The sequence below is a fragment of the Mauremys reevesii genome, linkage group 2, assembly GCF_016161935.1.
Source record: "Mauremys reevesii isolate NIE-2019 linkage group 2, ASM1616193v1, whole genome shotgun sequence".
NCBI classification, from domain to species: domain Eukaryota; kingdom Metazoa; phylum Chordata; order Testudines; family Geoemydidae; genus Mauremys; species Mauremys reevesii.
In genome coordinates, this window is record NC_052624.1 from 59,089,045 (window position 1) to 59,106,684 (window position 17,640).

The 17,640-nt window shown below is 41.6% G+C and overlaps 1 protein-coding gene across 1 annotated transcript in view; it reads right to left on the minus strand.

Moving 5' to 3' along the window:
• Nucleotides 1–366: 366 nt before the first annotated feature.
• The window catches only part of LOC120397246 (ATP-dependent translocase ABCB1-like), a 56,136-nt gene continuing 38,862 nt past the window's right edge, over nucleotides 367–17,640 (minus strand). Inside the window, exons 8-17 of the mRNA XM_039522956.1 lie at nucleotides 17,475–17,588; nucleotides 17,040–17,055; nucleotides 16,806–16,903; nucleotides 15,907–16,032; nucleotides 13,853–14,056; nucleotides 12,488–12,658; nucleotides 8,272–8,433; nucleotides 2,834–2,974; nucleotides 1,283–1,426; nucleotides 367–416 (exon numbers count right to left, since the gene is read on the minus strand). Of these exons, the coding sequence (XP_039378890.1) occupies nucleotides 2,834–2,974; nucleotides 8,272–8,433; nucleotides 12,488–12,658; nucleotides 13,853–14,056; nucleotides 15,907–16,032; nucleotides 16,806–16,903; nucleotides 17,040–17,055; nucleotides 17,475–17,588 (1,032 nt within the window). The 3' untranslated portion in view covers nucleotides 367–416; nucleotides 1,283–1,426. The remainder of the gene's footprint in view (nucleotides 417–1,282; nucleotides 1,427–2,833; nucleotides 2,975–8,271; nucleotides 8,434–12,487; nucleotides 12,659–13,852; nucleotides 14,057–15,906; nucleotides 16,033–16,805; nucleotides 16,904–17,039; nucleotides 17,056–17,474; nucleotides 17,589–17,640) is intronic.

Consider the following 17,640-nt stretch of genomic DNA (forward strand, 5'->3'; position numbering starts at 1 on the left):
TGACGGAGAAAATGTTAGCTTCATGCCGGATCCTCTCCCAATCATCTTTTATTGAAAAGATCTGCAAAAATAGAAGGAAAAACATCCAAATATTTTGTTAGCCAGCCTATTAATAGATGATGTATAACACTATATAGACTAGAATGGAGTTTCTTACATACTTGGGAAAGAAAAGAGGATAGCATTTATATGAATGAATATTTCAAGGTTAAAATTAATGAGGACTAAGGGTTACATTTTTAAAAGCCTCACATGGACTTTTCTGCCTCACACTCACTCCCCTCCTGATAGTCATGGTGCTGTACCTCTGCTGCCTGGCTAGAGAGAATTACCTTTGTTCAGACCTTTATCCAATGGTGTCAGAGACTGCAGTAATGATTGTGCCCATTCCCTGGCTTTGGAACGCTGAAACAGCACTGAAGTCAAAATTAGAAGGAATGAAAAAAGCAATCTTGTTAGCAACTGGTTGGTCAGTAACTTCCTAATAGAAGTTGGCCCTCTGATGCCATCGGGAAACCTTTTTTCTTGATGATATTCCAATAGGCATAATCTTTCAGGAACAGGAGCACTAGAAGAGGCCCTATTTCACCCTATTCAGCGCAGAAAGACCCCCATCCACATTAGAGAGAGGAAAAGAAGGTGTGAGCCAGCGATTAGCCCTGGACAAGATAATTTAGTTGGGGTTGGTCCTGCTTTGAGCAGGGGATTGGACTAGATGACCTCCTGAGGTCTCTTCCAACCCTAATATTCTATGATTCTATGATTAAACTACAGGAATGGGAACTTCTCGGTTCTACAACATGCTCCAACAATCATATCCTCTGTGGCTTTGGACAACTCACATCTCTCTGCCTCGGTTTGTGTAAAATGGGGATAATCCTGCCTTCCTTCCTTCACAGATAAGTTGTGAGGACTCATTCATTAATGTTCATAAAATGCTTTGTGAATGGGAAAAAGTGCAATATAAATACTAAGGATTAATATACTACAGAGAAACTATGTTAGCCAGAAACATTTTCAAATAGAAAGACGCAAACATGGTATTGCTATGTTCTGAATTGTTTTACAAACCATGTTTATAATCTGCTTATGTTGGGCGCTCAGTGACCCAAGAAACAGTGGTGAAACTATGCTAGCATATGTTTTTGACGAACTATGTATTAAAATGATTCTAACTACCCTGATTTCACTGAAGTGTACATAGGGCCAACGGTACCAACCAGGTCAACTTAACTAGCCTCCTTCTACAATTACATTACAGAAAGGTCAGTACTGCACTTACTGTTATAATTTTAGCAAATATGATGGAAAAGATAGGGCGAAATGCTCCACTAATAACAGCAGTTAGTGTCCCCAGTGCAATGAAAGGCCACTCGGACTTGTTTATTCTAAAAAGCTTGAGGAAAGAAACTTTGGGAAGGTGTTCCTGGAAAAGAAAAACAGATTAAAATCAGATCTTTTATTTTTGTCAAATACAATTCAATTTTACATTTTGAAGAGAGCTGAGCTGCATTATAGTGCTGTCAGGGTTCCCTCCCACTCTGAAATCTGGGGTACAGATGTGGGGACTCGCATGAAAGACCCCCTAAGCTTATTTCTACTAGCTTAGGTTAAAAACTTCCCCAAGGCACAAATCCTTCCTTGTCCTTGGATGGGTACTGTCACCACCACCAAGTGAGTTAGACAAAGATTTAGGAAAAGTACCACTTGGAGTTCCTGTTTCCACAAAATATCCCCCCAAGTCCCTTCACCCACCTTCCTGGGCAGGCTTGAGAATAATATACCAACCAAATAGGTAACCAAGGTGAGCACAGACCAGACACTAAAAACCCAATCAGATTCTTAAAAAACAGAATTTTATTATAAAGAAAAAAGTAAAAGAAGCACCTCTGTAAAATCAGGATGGAAGGTAATTTTACAGGGTAATAAGATTTGAAAGACAGAGGATTCCCCTCTAGGCCAAATTTTAAAGTTACAAAAAAACTGGGAATAAACCTCCCTCTTAGCATAGGGACAATTCACAAGATAAAACAAAAGATAAACTAATGCATTTCCTTTCTATTACTTATAATTTGTAATCTTAGATGCTTAGTTCAGATATGGCTCTGGGAGATGTATTTTCCCTGCCTTGATTCCTCGCTGACCTGGAGAGAACCCACAGAGAGACAAAACAAAAACCTTCCCCCACAGATTTGAAAGCATCTTCTTCCCTCATTGGTCCTTTTGTTCAGGTGCCAACCAGGTTATTTGAGCTTCTTAATCCTTTACAGGTAAAGGAGGGATTTTATGCTACCGTTAGCTGTAAATTCATGATAGGTGCCTACAAGAAGAGTTCAGTTTAAGAACCCTGGACTAATAGAGAACAAGGCAGGTAAATGGAATGACTACAAGTGGCAGGACTGGCGAAAATCCATTCTAAAAACACTCTGGAATACTCTTAACAGCAAACTTTGCATGGATAATTATACTTTGTACTTACAATCAGTAGCACCTTTCACTCAAGAATCTCAAGAAGCTCTACAAAGGAGGTTATGTATTACCCATATTTTATAGATGAGGAAATGACACATTCAGAAGTGAAGTGATTTGCTGAAAGTTGTACATTGAATCAGTGATACAATTTTAGGAATAGGACACAGTCCTCTTGACTCTCACTGAAATCATTTTTGATATACACCACCTTTCAGAAATGTTCTGATCTCTCTGGAAGAATTGTGCAGGTTTACCACTGAACTGCTGAATCTTTTTAGGATGAAAACAAAGACCCACAAATCAAACAACAAAAACCAAACCAAAACAAAAAAATCTTGACTAAGTTACAGTAAACCATTACCTATTCAGGTGCAGCTTCTTTTTGTGGAACATGTTTTGAGCTTGCTCTTTTGGAAATCAACCCATTGATGGGGAACACTTCTTCGTGATCTTTTAAGGTAATAGTTTCTGTTGATTCTTCATGGTCTTCTGTTTTAATAGACTTTAACACAACATAAATTCAGTCACAAATACATCCAAAAGGTCAGTGTAGTTGCATTAGGTAGACTTAGGGTGACCAGATGTCCTGATTTTATAGGGACTGTTCCAATTTTGGGGGCTTTTTCTTATATAGGCACCTATTACCCCCCACCCCCTGTCCCGATTTTTTACACTTGCTATCTGGTCACCCTAGGGTAGACTCCACTTCCATTTGCAGTTTCATGTAGGTTCTGTGAGACCCTGACTGCTATTTTGGATTTAGTCTCCTGAATTTGCTACTCACACCCTTATTTGGCAGAAACATAAGAACATTTCTCCTAGTTATTAGATTCTCACTCCTCACGTCCTGAACTCCAGCTACAGGCATCTTCTGTGTTCTCTACATATTTACACAAAAAGCTAACATTTTGTGCCAAGCATTAAGGAAGCCATGCTCACTTTCTTCCAAAGAGCCTAATCCTGTGCAGTTATTCCTCTGAGCTTCCATGAGAAATGAGGCTGCTCTGCCTCTTTCAGAAGTGGGCCCAAAAGGTTGTAAGCAAACAATACATTTAAAAATACTTTGAAATATTGTTTTAATTCTGTTTTTCAAATGGTTTGCAAAACTCTTGAGAATACATGTGTGTTCTCCCATTTTAGGCTGAAATCCTGGCCCCACTGACGTCAGCGGCAAAACTCTTATTGACTTTGATAGAGGGAGGATTTCATTCCTAGTATTTGGAAACAATTTCTTCTGAATTTCCTTCTAGTTTATCTTCCCATGTTGAGATATTGATTATTTTATATATGGTTTTGTAATTTCATAGGTATAGATAGATCCCCTTTTAGGCCCCAAACCAAATCAAGCCAACAGAAAGGAATATAGAAGCTTGAGCACCAAGGACAAGTTAATTAAAACTATCCTCCCTGTATCTCTATGTGAAAAGTTACAAGGACAACTTGCTAATTGTATTAGCACAGCCACAGACAAAGAGTCTGTTCGAGGAGGTAATAAGAGTTGCCATCTGCTGATTAATTATCACTTCAAACAAACATCAGCATGATGAAGCGATTCCCATAGACTTGTATAAGGACAAGATCCTATAAGAACAGAACCAAAAACTCAGGGACTTTAAGTCTGGTTCGGCAACCACCCTCCAGGAGCATCAGATGCGCATCTGACAAGGACTCGGCTCCATCCTCGTGTGCAGGCTACCTGGCCAGTACTCTAGGCTGGTAACTATAACAATTCTGCAGAACTTGTATAAATAAGTATGTAAATTAATAAGGAATAGTAGTGAAATAATATTGAACTGCATATCCTGATTTATCTCTCTTTCTCTGTATTTACAATAAACACGGCATTTTGCCTTATCCCTCTTATAAGATCCTGTTGGTATTATTTTATTAGTATTATACCAGCACTCCCAGAGTATCAAAGTGGGTTGATTCTGAATTGCACAGATGAAAGAATCCATGACAGTACAACAGTTCTAAAGTATAGCATATAAGAAAGTTTCCTACTGATATGGTTTAAAACACTATTTCCAGGGTCAGAGCAGGCCATACTCGTTTTGAAACTGTTTTAAAAACAAACAAAGAGTAAAAGAACCAAAAAGAGCCACCGTGGCTTAACAACCATGTAAAAGAAGCAGTGAGAGATAAAAAGACTTCCTTTAAAAAGTGGAAGTCAAATCCTAGTGAGGCAAATAGAAAGGAGCACAAACACTGCCAACTTAAGAGCAAGAGTGTAATAAGAAAAGCCAAAGAGCAGTTTGAAGAACGGCTAGCCAAAAACTCCAAAGGTAATAACCAGTGGTGAGCTGGAGCTGGTTCCCACAGGTTCCCAAGAACCGGTTGCTAAGATTAGACCTCCGTGGAGAACCGGTTGTTAAAGGGCCAGAGAATGGGCAAAGAACTCTGGCCTGCAGGCCGGACCATCCTTTTGCTCCCAGGATTCCCAGCTGGGGAGGCTGAGGCTCCCCCGGCCCTTCCCCCACTTCCCCCCAGCTGCAGCGTGGCCAGCGGCCAGCATCAGCTGGGCAGCTCAGCTGAGCTCCGGAGTCGTCCTGCTGCCACTTTTTGAGAGTCCCGGCAAGGTGTGTGGGGGGGTTCTGCTGCAAGCTCCAGGGCTGGCCAGAGGGGAGGGGGCAAGTTTAGCAATTGGCCTGGGCCCTGCAGGGGCCCGTGGCCCCATGAGGATGTCTCGCCCCAGCCACCCCACGCAGAGCTGCAGCATGGCCAGAGCTGGGCAGCTCAGCTGAGCTCCTGAGTGTCCTACTGCTTTGAGCTGCCGGCAAGGTAAGGGGGGAGGGTGCTGCAAGTTCTAGGGTTGCTGGGGGGCAAGTGAGGCAATTTGCCCCAGGCCCTGCAGGGGCCCCCGAGGCCATGGGTATGTCTCTCCTGGCCCCTCCCCCGCTCCCCCCACTTAAATCGGAACTTTTTATAGGGAACCGGTTCTTAAGATTTTGGCAGCTCATCACTGGTAATAACAAAATGTTTTGTAAGTACATTAGAAGCAGGAAGCCTGCTAAACAACCAGTGGGGCCCCTTGACGATCGAAATACAAAAGGAGCGCTTAAAGACAATAAAGTCATTGTGGAAAAACTAAATGGATTCTTTGCTTCAGTCTTCACGGCTGAGGATGTTAGGGAGATTCCCAAACCTGAGTTGGCTTTTGTAGTTGACAAATCTGAGGAACTGTCACAGATTGAAGTGTCACTAAAGGAGGTTTTGGAATTAATTGATAAACTCAACATTAACAAGTCACCGGGACCAGATGGCATTCACCCAAGAGTTCTGAAAGAACTCAAATGTGAAGTTGCGGAACTATTAACTAAGGTTTGTAACCTGTCCTTTAAATCGGCTTCGGTACCCAATGACTGGAAGTTAGCTAATGTAACGCCAATATTTAAAAAGGGTCTAGAGGTGATCCCGGCAATGACAGACCGGTAAGTCTAACGTCGATACCGGGCAAATTAGATGAAACAATAGTTAAGAATAAAATTGTCAGACACATAGAAAAACATAAACTGTTGAGCAATAGTCAACATGGTTTCTGTAAAGGGAAATCGTGTCTTACTAATCTATTAGAGTTCTTTGAAGGGGTCAACAAACATGTGGACAAGGGGGATCCAGTGGACATAGTGTACTTAGATTTCCAGAAAGCCTTTGACAAGGTCCCTCACCAAAGGCTCTTACGTACATTAAGCTGTCATGGGATAAAAGGGAAGGTCCTTTCATGGATTGAGAACTGGTTAAAAGACAGGAAACAAAGGGTAGGAATTAATGGTAAATTCTCAGAATGGAGAGGGGTAACTAGTGGTGTTCCCCAAGGGTCAGTCCTAGGACCAATCCTATTCAATTTATTCATAAATGATCTGGAGAAAGCGGTAAACAGTGAGGTGGCAAAGTTTGCAGATGATACTAAACTACTCAAGATAGTTAAGACCAAAGCAGATTGTGAAGAACTTCAAAAAGATCTCACAAAACTAAGTGACTGGGCAACAAAATGGCAAATGAAATTTAATGTGGATAAATGTAAAGTAATGCACATGGGAAAAAATAACCCCAACTATACATACAATATGATGGGGGCTAATTTAGCTACAACGAGTCAGGAAAAAGATCTTGGAGTCATTGTGGATAGTTCTCTGAAGATGTCCACACAGTGTGCAGAGGCGGTCAAAAAAGCAAACAGAATGTTAGGAATCATTAAAAAGGGGATAGAGAATAAGACTGAGAACATAGTATTGCTCTTATATAAATCCATGGTAAGCCCACATCTCGAATACTGTGTACAGATGTGGTCTCCTCACCTCAAAAAAGATATTCTAGCACTAGAAAAGGTTCAGAAAAGGGCAACTAAAATGATTAGGGGTTTGGAGAGGGTCCCATATGAGGAAAGATTAAAGAGGTTAGGACTTTTCAGCTTGGAAAAGAGAAGACTAAGGGGGGATATGATAGAGGTATATAAAATCATGAGTGATGTTGAGAAAGTGGATAAGGAAAAGTTATTTACTTATTCCCAGAATACAAGAACTAGGGGTCACCAAATGAAATTAATAGGCAGCAGGTTTAAAACAAATAAAAGGAAGTTCTTCACGCAGCGCACAGTCAACTTGTGGAACTCCTTACCTGAGGAGGTTGTGAAGGCTAGGACTATAACAATGTTTAAAAGGGAACTGGATAAATTCATGGTGGCTAAGTCCATAAATGGCTATTAGCCAGGATGGGTAAGAATGGCGTCCCTAGCCTCTGTTCGTCAGGGGATGGAGATGGATGACAGGAGAGAGATCACTTGATCATTGCCTGTTAGGTTCACTCCCTCTGGGGCACCTCTGGCATTGGCCACTGTCGGTAGACAGATACTGGGCTAGATGGACCTTTGGTCTGACCTGGTAGGGCCGTTCTTATGTTCTTATGTTATGTAACAGTTTTCTAAAATACAGCTTAAAAACAGCCTAGTTTTATCTATTGGCCATTCTTAAACTGTGTTGTTAACAGGAGTGGTTTTAAAACCATGGTAACATAAATGGTATGAAAAAAACTGCTTTAAAATTGTTCCACTTAGCGCCAGTCCAGGCCTTGTCTGCATTAAACAAAACTACTAGCACGTCTCTCACAGCTGGACTAGCAATGATTACAGAATCAGGTAGATCAGCCTCTATTCTAACCCTGGATAGAGAACATGGTAGTAAAAATGCCTGTGCTCTGCCTACAGTAAGCTAGCACAATTTCTACCATTGAAGTTGCTCTGGGTGCTAGAGCAACAGTGAGGAAAAAGGCTGAAAATGGTGTATATACACACCTGCACTACAACTGTAATTGTACAAGCACCTGGTTGTCTAGCCATTAGGGGGCATCTGGATTCTGACAGATTCTGTGCATAGTGTGGATCCAACATCAAAATTAGGAAATAGAATTAGACTAGACTGTTATCTTTTCTTTGGAACCACCTTTGTGCTGTGAAAGCTTCCATCCACCCCTTTAGTTGGGATTCCACACACAGCGGTTGCCAAAGGAGCTATGCTACAAGGAAGCTGGAGGGTGGGGAAGGGGGCCTGATTTCAGCACATCCTGGGGTATCTGTGGGTTTGGGGATGCATGGGGGGAGGAGCGACATGTACGAACAGAACAATCTTGGTTTTTTGCAGGAGGCGGTGATTTTAGTTACCATCGTGCCTCTCACTTCTTGGCAGAGTAAAGAACTTAATGCATGTACTAGTGTATGCGTAACCTGCTTATTTTCAATAAATGAAGTTGATATGTCAAAAACAATGACTTTCACAGCAAAACTTTGGTATCTTTGTAAGGTACCTGTGCTGTTGCAAGTGAATAATATAACCCCTTTTTCTCCATAAGCTCTGAATGTGTTCCTACTTCAGCCACAGCACCATCCGCTATGGCCACTATTACATTTGCAGTCCGAATGGTGGAAAGCCGATGAGCTATTACAAGAGTGGTTCGACCTTTGCTGGCCTGTAAACAAACAACCAAATTGTCATTTGTGTCCCCTGTGGCTTGGAGATTTAGTGCAATTTACTCTAATTGGTCATATTGAGACTGTAGTTCCTCCCATCGATTTCATTTGCTAAACATCCTGACAATCCGTGAGTTTTTCCACAGCTGGCAACTAAAACCTTTCATATCCTGGTCCTGTCTCTGCTGAGCTACAGGAGACCTGCTTCCCGGCATCCACACTCAGCAAACTCAGAAAGATTCTTTTGCTTCGCCTGATTTTCTTGTCTCTCTCTCTTTTTAATTATTCTATTCAAAATTAGAAAAGCTAAACTCTGAGCTGCTTTAGGTTATGCCACGTAGAACAGTCTCATAGGGACTGATTCCTTGCAGAGGCTCAGATGGAGCAACATGTGCTCTGGGCCTGCCCCAAAATGCCGCTGTATAGGGGTCCAGGTAGCATGAAGTTGGCTACGCTAGTCTCACACCTCCCAGGAGTTTTCCTGAACTGTGGGAGCTCTCAACTGTCTTCTTGAGGCTTCTGTAAGTGTAAGAGGCTTCAGAGTGGCATAAAGACACCCAGGATACATCTACTCTGCAATATCTCACCTGAGGCTGGCCCAGGTCAGCTGACTCAGACTCATGGGGCTCAGTCTGTGGGTCTTTAAAATTGCACGGTAGACATTCAGGTTGGAAACCAGGCTCTGGGACCCTATGACGGGGGAGGGTCCCAGATTTCAGGATCCAGCCCAAGCCCAAATGTCTACCCTCAGTTTTACAGCGTGAGCCCCACAAGCAAAAGTCTGCAGACATGGGCCCACTCACAGGTGTTTAATTGGTGTGTAGACATACCCTAAAAGATACCTGGTTCACATTCATGTAGTCCCATTTGAAACAGGACTATATTAACAAGAGACACTATTAAGGGCCCAAATGCAAGCTATTCCACTGGGTAGGAAAGATAGAAAATGTGGCAAAAGACCACCTTGGCTTAACCATGAGATCTTGCATGGTGTAAAAAATAAAAAGGAGTCATATAAAAAATGGAAACTAGGACAAATTACAAAGGATGAATATAGGCAAACAACACAAGAATGCAGGGGCAAGATTAGAAAGGCACAAAATGAGCTCAAACTAGCTACAGGAACAAAGGGAAACAGGAAGACTTTTTATCAATACATTAGAACAGGGGTCGGCAACCTTTCAGAAGTGATGTGCCGAATCTTCATTTATTCACTATGATTTAAGGTTTTGCGTGCCAGTAATAGATTTGAACATTTTTAGAAGGTCTTTATGTCTATAATATATAACTAAACTATTGTTGTATGTAAAGTAAATAAGGTTTTTAAAATGTTTAAGAAGCTTCATTTAAAATTAAATTAAAATGCAGAGGCCCCAGGACCTGAGTGCCACTGAAAATCAGCTTGCGTGCCGCCTTCGGCACGCATGCCATAGATTGCCTACCCCTGCATTAGAAGCAAGAGGAAGACCAAGGACAGGGTAGGCCCACTGCTCAGTGAGGAGGGAGAAACAGTAACAGGAAACTTGGAAATGGCAGAGTTGCTTAATGACTTCTTTGTTTCGGTCTTCACCAAGAAGTCTGAAGTAATGCCTAACATAGTGAAAGCTAAGGGGAAGGGGTTAGGTTTAGAAGGTAAAATAAAAACAGAACAAGTTAAAAATCTCTTAGAAAAGTTGGATGCTTGCAAGTCACCAGGGCCTGATGAAATACATCCTAGAATACTCAAGGAGCTAACAGAGGAGGTATCTGAGCTTCTAGTTATTATCTTTGGAAAATCATGGGAGACGGGAGAGATTCCAGAAGACTGGAAAAGGGCAAATATAGTGCCCATCTACAAAAAGGGAAATAAAAACAACCCAGGAAACTACAGACCAGTTAGTTTAACTTCTGTGCCAGGGAAGATAATGGAGCAAGTAATTAAGGAAATCATCTGCAAACACTTGGAAGGTGGTAAGGTGATAGGGAATAGCCAGCATGGATTTGTAAAGAACAAATCATGTCAAACCAATCTGATAGCTTTCTTTGATCGGATAACAAGTCTTGTGGATAAGGGAGAAGCAGTGGATGTGATATACCTAGACATTAGTAAGGCATTTGATTCGGTCTCGCATGATATTCTTATTAATAAACTAGGCAAATACAACTTAGATGGGGCTACTATAAGATGGGTGCATAACTGGCTGGATAACCATACTCAGAAAGTCATTATTAATGGTTCCCAATCCTGCTGCAAAGGTATAACAAGTGTGGTTCCGCAGCAGTCTGTTTTGGGACCGGCTCTGTTCGATATCTTCATCAACGACTTAGATATTGGCATAGAAATTACGCTTATTAAGTTTGCAGATGATACCAAACTGGGAGGGATTGCAACTGCTTTGGAGGACAGGGTCATAATTCAAAATGATCTGGACAAATTGGAGAAATGGTCTGAGGTAAACAGGATGAAGTTTAATAAAGACAAATGCAAAGTGCTCCACTTAGGAAGGAACCATCCGTTTCACATATACAGAATGGGAAGAGACTGTCTAGGAAGGAGTAGGGCAGAAAGGGATCTAGGGGTCAGAATGGACCAGAAGCTAAATATGAGTCAACAGTGTGATGCTGTTGCAAAAAAAGCAAACGTGATTCTGGGATGCATTAACAGGTGTATTGTGAGCAAGACACAAGAAGTCATTCTTCCACTCTACTCTGCACTGGTTAGGCCTCAACTGGAGTATTGTGTCCAGTTCCGGGCACCACATTTCAAGAAAGATGTGGAGAAACTGGAGAGGGTCCAGAGAAGAGCAACAAGAATGATTAAAGGTCTAGAGAATATGACCTATGAAGGAAGGCTGAAAGAATTGGGTTTGTTTAGTTTGGAAAAGAGAAGACTGAGAAGGGACACGATAGCAGTTTTCAGGTATCTAAAAGGGTGTCATCAGGAGGAGGGAGAAAGCTTGTTCACCTTAGCCTCTATGGATAGAACAAGAAGCAATGGGCTTAAACTGCAGCAAGGGAGGTTTAAGTTGGACATTAGGAAAAATTTCCTAAACGTCAGGGTGGTTAAACACTGGAATAAATTGCCTAGGAAGGTTGTGGAATCTCCATCTCTGGAGATATTTAAGAGTAGTTTAGATAAACGTCTATCAGGGATGGTCTAGACAGTATTTCGTCCTCCCATGAGGCAGGGGACTGGACTCGATGACCTCTCGAGGTCCCTTCCAGTCCTAGAGTCTATGAATCTATAAAACATGAACTAGGTATCTTTTAAAGGGCAGTTAGAGCACAACACTTTACCACGTTTCACAAATCACACCCCTTTGGTGCACTTTGCCAGTGCAATGTAGACAAATCGTTCGTCAGTGCTGAGGATCTGTTTTTTGGAGTGACATGCAATGGAATAACAATCAATGCACACTTCTTTGGCAGTGCACATCTCTATGAAAAGCATTAACTAGAAGGTATCAAGATTTACACACCCAAAAGATTAACATTACTGTAGCACTTCTTAATACCCCATTTGGCATTTTTGTTAGCATTGGTCTGATGATCTGAAAGTACAGAAATATCTATTGTACCAATTCAGATGTTTGTGTATTTAAAATTGATTTTCAAGAAATGGGCAAGATGTTGATTCTAAAAGTTCTAACAGTGACAAATTATTTGCCAAAGGGCAAATGTTGCCCTCAACGATTTGCACCCTATTTACAACCTGGTGGTAGCCAATGGGTTTGCATGTGCATCAGGGCAACTTTTGGGCCCCATAACCACATGACAATACATTCATTATATCTTAGTGATTTAGACCCCAGTCTTGCACTGAGGGCTCACTCGTACAGAGCCTCACTGCAGGATTGGGCCCTGGTCAGAGTTACCATGTGGTTACTGTTGTTCCCAATGGGGCTACAGCATTGTTACAGCTGAACAATGGGCAGCATTTGGCAGTAATTGAGTAAATCACCCCTGTCATTGCAGTACAATAACAATCTTATTCATCTCTTCCTTGCTTTGAAAGAAAATATATTTGATTGAAGAAGATGGAAGTAGAGGTTGTGCCATTAGCCCAGCATTTACCTTTTCCAGTGCAGCTTGGACTACTGACTCACTTTCTGTATCCAGGGCAGATGTGGCCTCATCTAACAAGAGAATTTTAGGGTTGCGAACCAAAGCTTGAGCTATGGCTATTCTCTGCTTCTGGCCACCACTCATCTGTGCTCCTCTTTCTCCTACAAGGGTATTGAATTTCTGAGAAAATAGCAGAGACACCATCAGTTTTGCAGTATAGACAATTAAACACTAAACAGAGCTTGATCCACAGTCCATTGAAGTCTATGGAAAGACACGCCACCCCCCAACCTTGATTTCAATGGACTTTGGATCAGGCCTACAGTGAGAGCAAGATAATTATGTATTACGGGAGCACCCTAGTGAAATGAAAGCTAAGGTTATATATTGTCTGATCCCCAGAGTGCAGGACACAAATCCCATTTGAAATGAAATCTACACAAGTCATTTTCAGTAGCAAAAATGTTCCCACAAGTAGGTGGTCATGGAATTTTTTCAGATGGGGTGCTAAGGACCAGAGGGGCAGCCCAAGGTGATAGAGGGAGTTTCTGCTTGATCTGGTACTGGAACACAGGTTTCTGATGTGAAAGACCCACATTTTATTCACTCAGCCACAGCACCCCTCAAAAAATACATGTCAGATCTGCTGCCCTGATTCAGCCAGGTACTGAAGCACCTGCATAACTTGAAGCACTAGGGTGACAAGATAGCAAGTGTAAAAAATTGGGCTCGGGCTAGGGGGGTAATAGATGCTATGTAAGAAAAAGCCCCCTATAAAATCGGGACATCTGGTCATCCTATGAAGCATGTAAGTAGTTCTATTGACTGTGAGGATACTCATGTGCCTGAAGTCATGCACATGGTCAAGTGCCTTATTGAACTGGTGCCTTTGTGCCATAAGCACTACCCTGATCACCACCTTATATGCCTAAAAATACAAATTTTGAATGACACTGCAAATTCCACTCTTGGCCACACGGTGGCTGTAAAAAACAATGTTTTGTGTTTACATTTATCAGCTGCTGCTGAGTTTTGGTTACCCATATTCTGTGATTTTGCAGAGGGGCAGCTGTCCCTCAACTTGGGGCTGAGATTGAAGGAAAGACAACCATAATTCTTACTTTTAAGATGCATTTATATCAGAGTCATCCATGCTTCCAGCTTTTGGATTCACAGTTATCCCTCCCCTGACCCCAGCCTAGATTTGTTTCCATTTCCTTAGATGTCTGTTTCAGAGAATTTAGAGAAACATTGCAATTGCTGGAAATTCCTTCTGTCACACACAAAATGGTTTCTTTTATGGTCATATCTCAATATCTCACTTTATTTCAGTTCATTTCTAAGAATGCAGGTTATTTTAAGTACCATACTTACATCAGGAAACTCCATGATAAAATCATAAGCATTTGCTTCTTTTGCTGCATTCTCAATTTCTTCATCAGTTACATCCTCTCGACCATATCTCATATTGTTTCTAATTGTTGTCCCAAACAGAACAGGTTCCTGACTGACCACACCAATGAATTCTCGGTAACGTCTCAGAATAAGGGACTTTATGTCGTGTCCATCCACTGTGATCTAAAGAAAGAAAAAGACTATGAGAGCCTGAGGTTGTATATTATTATTTTTCTTCTTATTTTGTATTACTGTAGCACCTAGAAACCCTGGTCATGGACCATGACCCCATTGTGCTAGGTGCTGTACAAACACAGATCAAAAAGGCACTCCTGTTCTTGAATCTTTCTAAACCTACAAATGTTTAGGACAAAATCTTCCCATTCGGTTTGTTAGGGCAGATTTAGGATTCATGAGAAAAGTGAGGATTTATTTTTGTTTCAGTGAAGAAATAGTCCTTGGCCAGATGTTTCCATACACCAAGTGGAGATTTGCCTCTGCCAGCACCACATCTGCAGTAAGGCCAAAGTAAAGGAAAAAGGAAGGGGCCCTCAATCTGAATCCTTCCATCCCTTACATAGTGTTGGCTGGAGATATTTTTCATTTTTGCAGGAGAGGAAAACTTGAAACCAGTAGAGGCCATTTCTGCTTATCAATCGTATGGAATTATGGTTTCTTGACACTCACCCTAAGGCCTGCATGAAGCATGGTGCAAGGAGGATAGACGGGGAAAAGAACAACCATCATGTATCTTAAATGGGAGATCAGTCCAATGCAGGTAATCCATACGGTGAAGGAGGTAACACAAGGTTTGGCACTTTACACTTTAGCTGTGCTCAGAAATGCCCAAGAAAATTCTTTGTCTGGATAGCAAATAGGAGGGGACAGATATAAGTGTCAGGCAATCGTTGAGACCAACACCAGTCTTCTACGTGCACTCTCACAGGACTGTGCGACACTGAAGCTGGGGTGGAGTGTGCTTGGCTGTATTTTGTTACAGTGGTGTTTTTTCCCATTTCACACATGAGGGGGATCATCATTACGTAGTGGCCTGGAGGACAGAGTTGCGAGAAGGTCAAGCCCAGAGACTGTCCTGACAGGACCCTGACCCATCTCTCCAAAACTCACTTGCCAATTCACAGCACAAGGACAAGAAGTTCAGGTTCTGGAGTGAGCAGCAAGGATGGAGTAACTTAAGTATGGATAATCAGTGGCCTCCCCTTCCTATGTGGTCATGTTACCTCAATCAAATTAGATACATATATGGCCCTATCAGCATGGCATATGAACACCCCTAAAGTAGTTAAGCTTAAAAAACAATAGCTTCTCTCTCCTCTCATCACATACTGTATTAAATACCATGAGACCCCAGGTCCCTCGGAGGAGTGTAGATCTGATCAGCTAGATCTACTGGAGCTAGATCTGAATAGCAGGTAGCAGGTGATTCAAACTGAGATCTGGGGCCAGACTCATTGGCAAAGATCTGCCAGCAAAGGACAGATCTGCATTTAGAGGGTCCCTCCTGAATAATATTTAATAGTTAAACATTATATTTATTTCAATTCAAGGCAATATCTACCCTCCACAGGAAACCCTATAAACAACACCGTTAAGCAAGTAGACTGCCCAACATTCAGGACACCAGCCAAGTGTGTGTTTGGGTGTTCTAAATCCAAGCCGAGCATCTGCAACAAATTCCTAATGTAAAGGGTGAGGCTGCTCAGAACAGAAAACACACGACAGTATTTAAAAAGCTGCCAGTGATTTATGTAACTTCCAAGTGATCCACACTCTGAGGACTGCAAGGCTCACTTTGTAAGAGTTAGACTTTTGTTAAATCTCCCAGCATCAGACGGGAGGAACAGCGGCTGATTGGTCCAAAATCTCGTGTATTATAGTTGGGTACAATATCCCCAGCTTTGTGCTCCACTTGTCTCCTTTTTCCTTGAGGACTTGTATAGCTATAATTCTTTGTATATTACTATTTTAATACCCATGCAAACAGTACTATGCTCTAGAATGGCTGTACTCACCACTCCTTCCTGTGAATCATAAAACCTCTGAAGCAGCTGGACCATTGTGCTCTTAACACATCCACTGCTTCCAACCAATGGCACCGTTTGTCCACAGTCAATTTTCAGAGTGAGACCTTTCAAAACCTTGTGGTAGTTAAAAATAAAATAAAATGTAGAACAATCTCAAATTAATGAGATTCTGTCACTTAGGGTGACCAGAGGGCAAGTGTGAAAAATCAGTACAGAGGGTGGGGGGGAAATAGGTGCCTATATAAGAAAAAAAACCCAAAATTGGGACTGCCTATAAAATTGGGACATCTGGTCACCCTATTGTCACTAAATCCTGCCAGGTTTATCCCTGATACATTTTCAAAACGCACTCATTCCCATTGCAAAATCTGGCTCTGATCTTGTCTCATACCTCAACCATTGGAACCTGCCCTTCCTGACACCTCATACTCTAATTTGTCCAGTGTTCTGCAGCAAAAAGTCATCTACTGACATGATTCTGACCACATTCAGTCCCTCTTGAAGTCTTTCCATTGGCTCCTGCATGCCTCCTGCATCACATTCAAGCCCCTGGGCTCACCTTTAGGACCCTGCATAACTTTGCTCCTTCCAATCTCTCTTCTCTTCTCCTTTTTAGAGGCCACACCTTTCTTGCCTCACTCAGCTCAAACATTCCATTGGCTAACAACCCCTTTTTACATTCTTCTCCAACACTCTTCTCCATGCCTTCTTTGATGTTTCCTCTCTATGCATGGAACTCAAATCAACCTCCTGACTCCAAACTGCCGTGCTTCCATCCTATCCTCTAAAGCACACAACTCTTTTAGCATAATACACAAGTAACATGCCATATTTCAAGTTGAAGTCACTGTGACTACAACACAGCACAGAATAGGTGTTTCTCCTACCTGGACATCTGGTCTTGAAGGATAACTGAATTGTACATTAATAAATTCAAGAGTTCCCTTTATGTGACAGAGTATGTGTCCATCTGAAGAAAAACTATCTATAGACATGCATTCGACGAAGTGGGTATTCATCCACGAAAGCTCATGCTCCAATACGTCTGTTAGTCTATAAGGTGCCACAGGACTCTTTGCTGCTTTTACAGATCCAGACTAACACGGCTACCCCTCCGATACGATCTATAGTGGGTTTCTGGGGAGTGGAAAAAATTAAAATTTAAGCAAATAATTTACAAATGCATAATTGAAGGAGGGAGATATTATAGCCTGAATATTTCATATTTTTTAATCTACAGTTTAAAACATCTCCCACACCACACCTGCTTTAGCATTGGGTAGTTTGCAATCTAAGACTAACTGCCACAGTTACTTTGCTTTGGTAACTGGATTCTATTGTTTGCAATTTCCTTTTAAGAGCCTGAACATAATGTTTCTTGCTAAGCCAGTTTGGTCTTTTTCCATTTGACAAACACTATTTTTTTCCTCCTTTATTTTTCAAAGGAAATTACCATGGCTTTTTGCTTTTTACTACTTTATTTTTCTATTGGCATTGTTAGTGCTCTCATATAAGATAATAGCCCAATTATGAGGACAGGGTAGAAGGGTGCATACCTGATCAATGATCTTGAAAACTTTAAAGGCAGCTCCTCTAGCAATAGAGAAAGTTTCAAAGTGTGGTACTGCAGTGCCAAGGCAATAACTACTAAAAGTTACACAGAAGAAAACCTAGAGGAAGAAGATGAAACCCACACTGAAAACAAATCCAAAATTAAAGGCT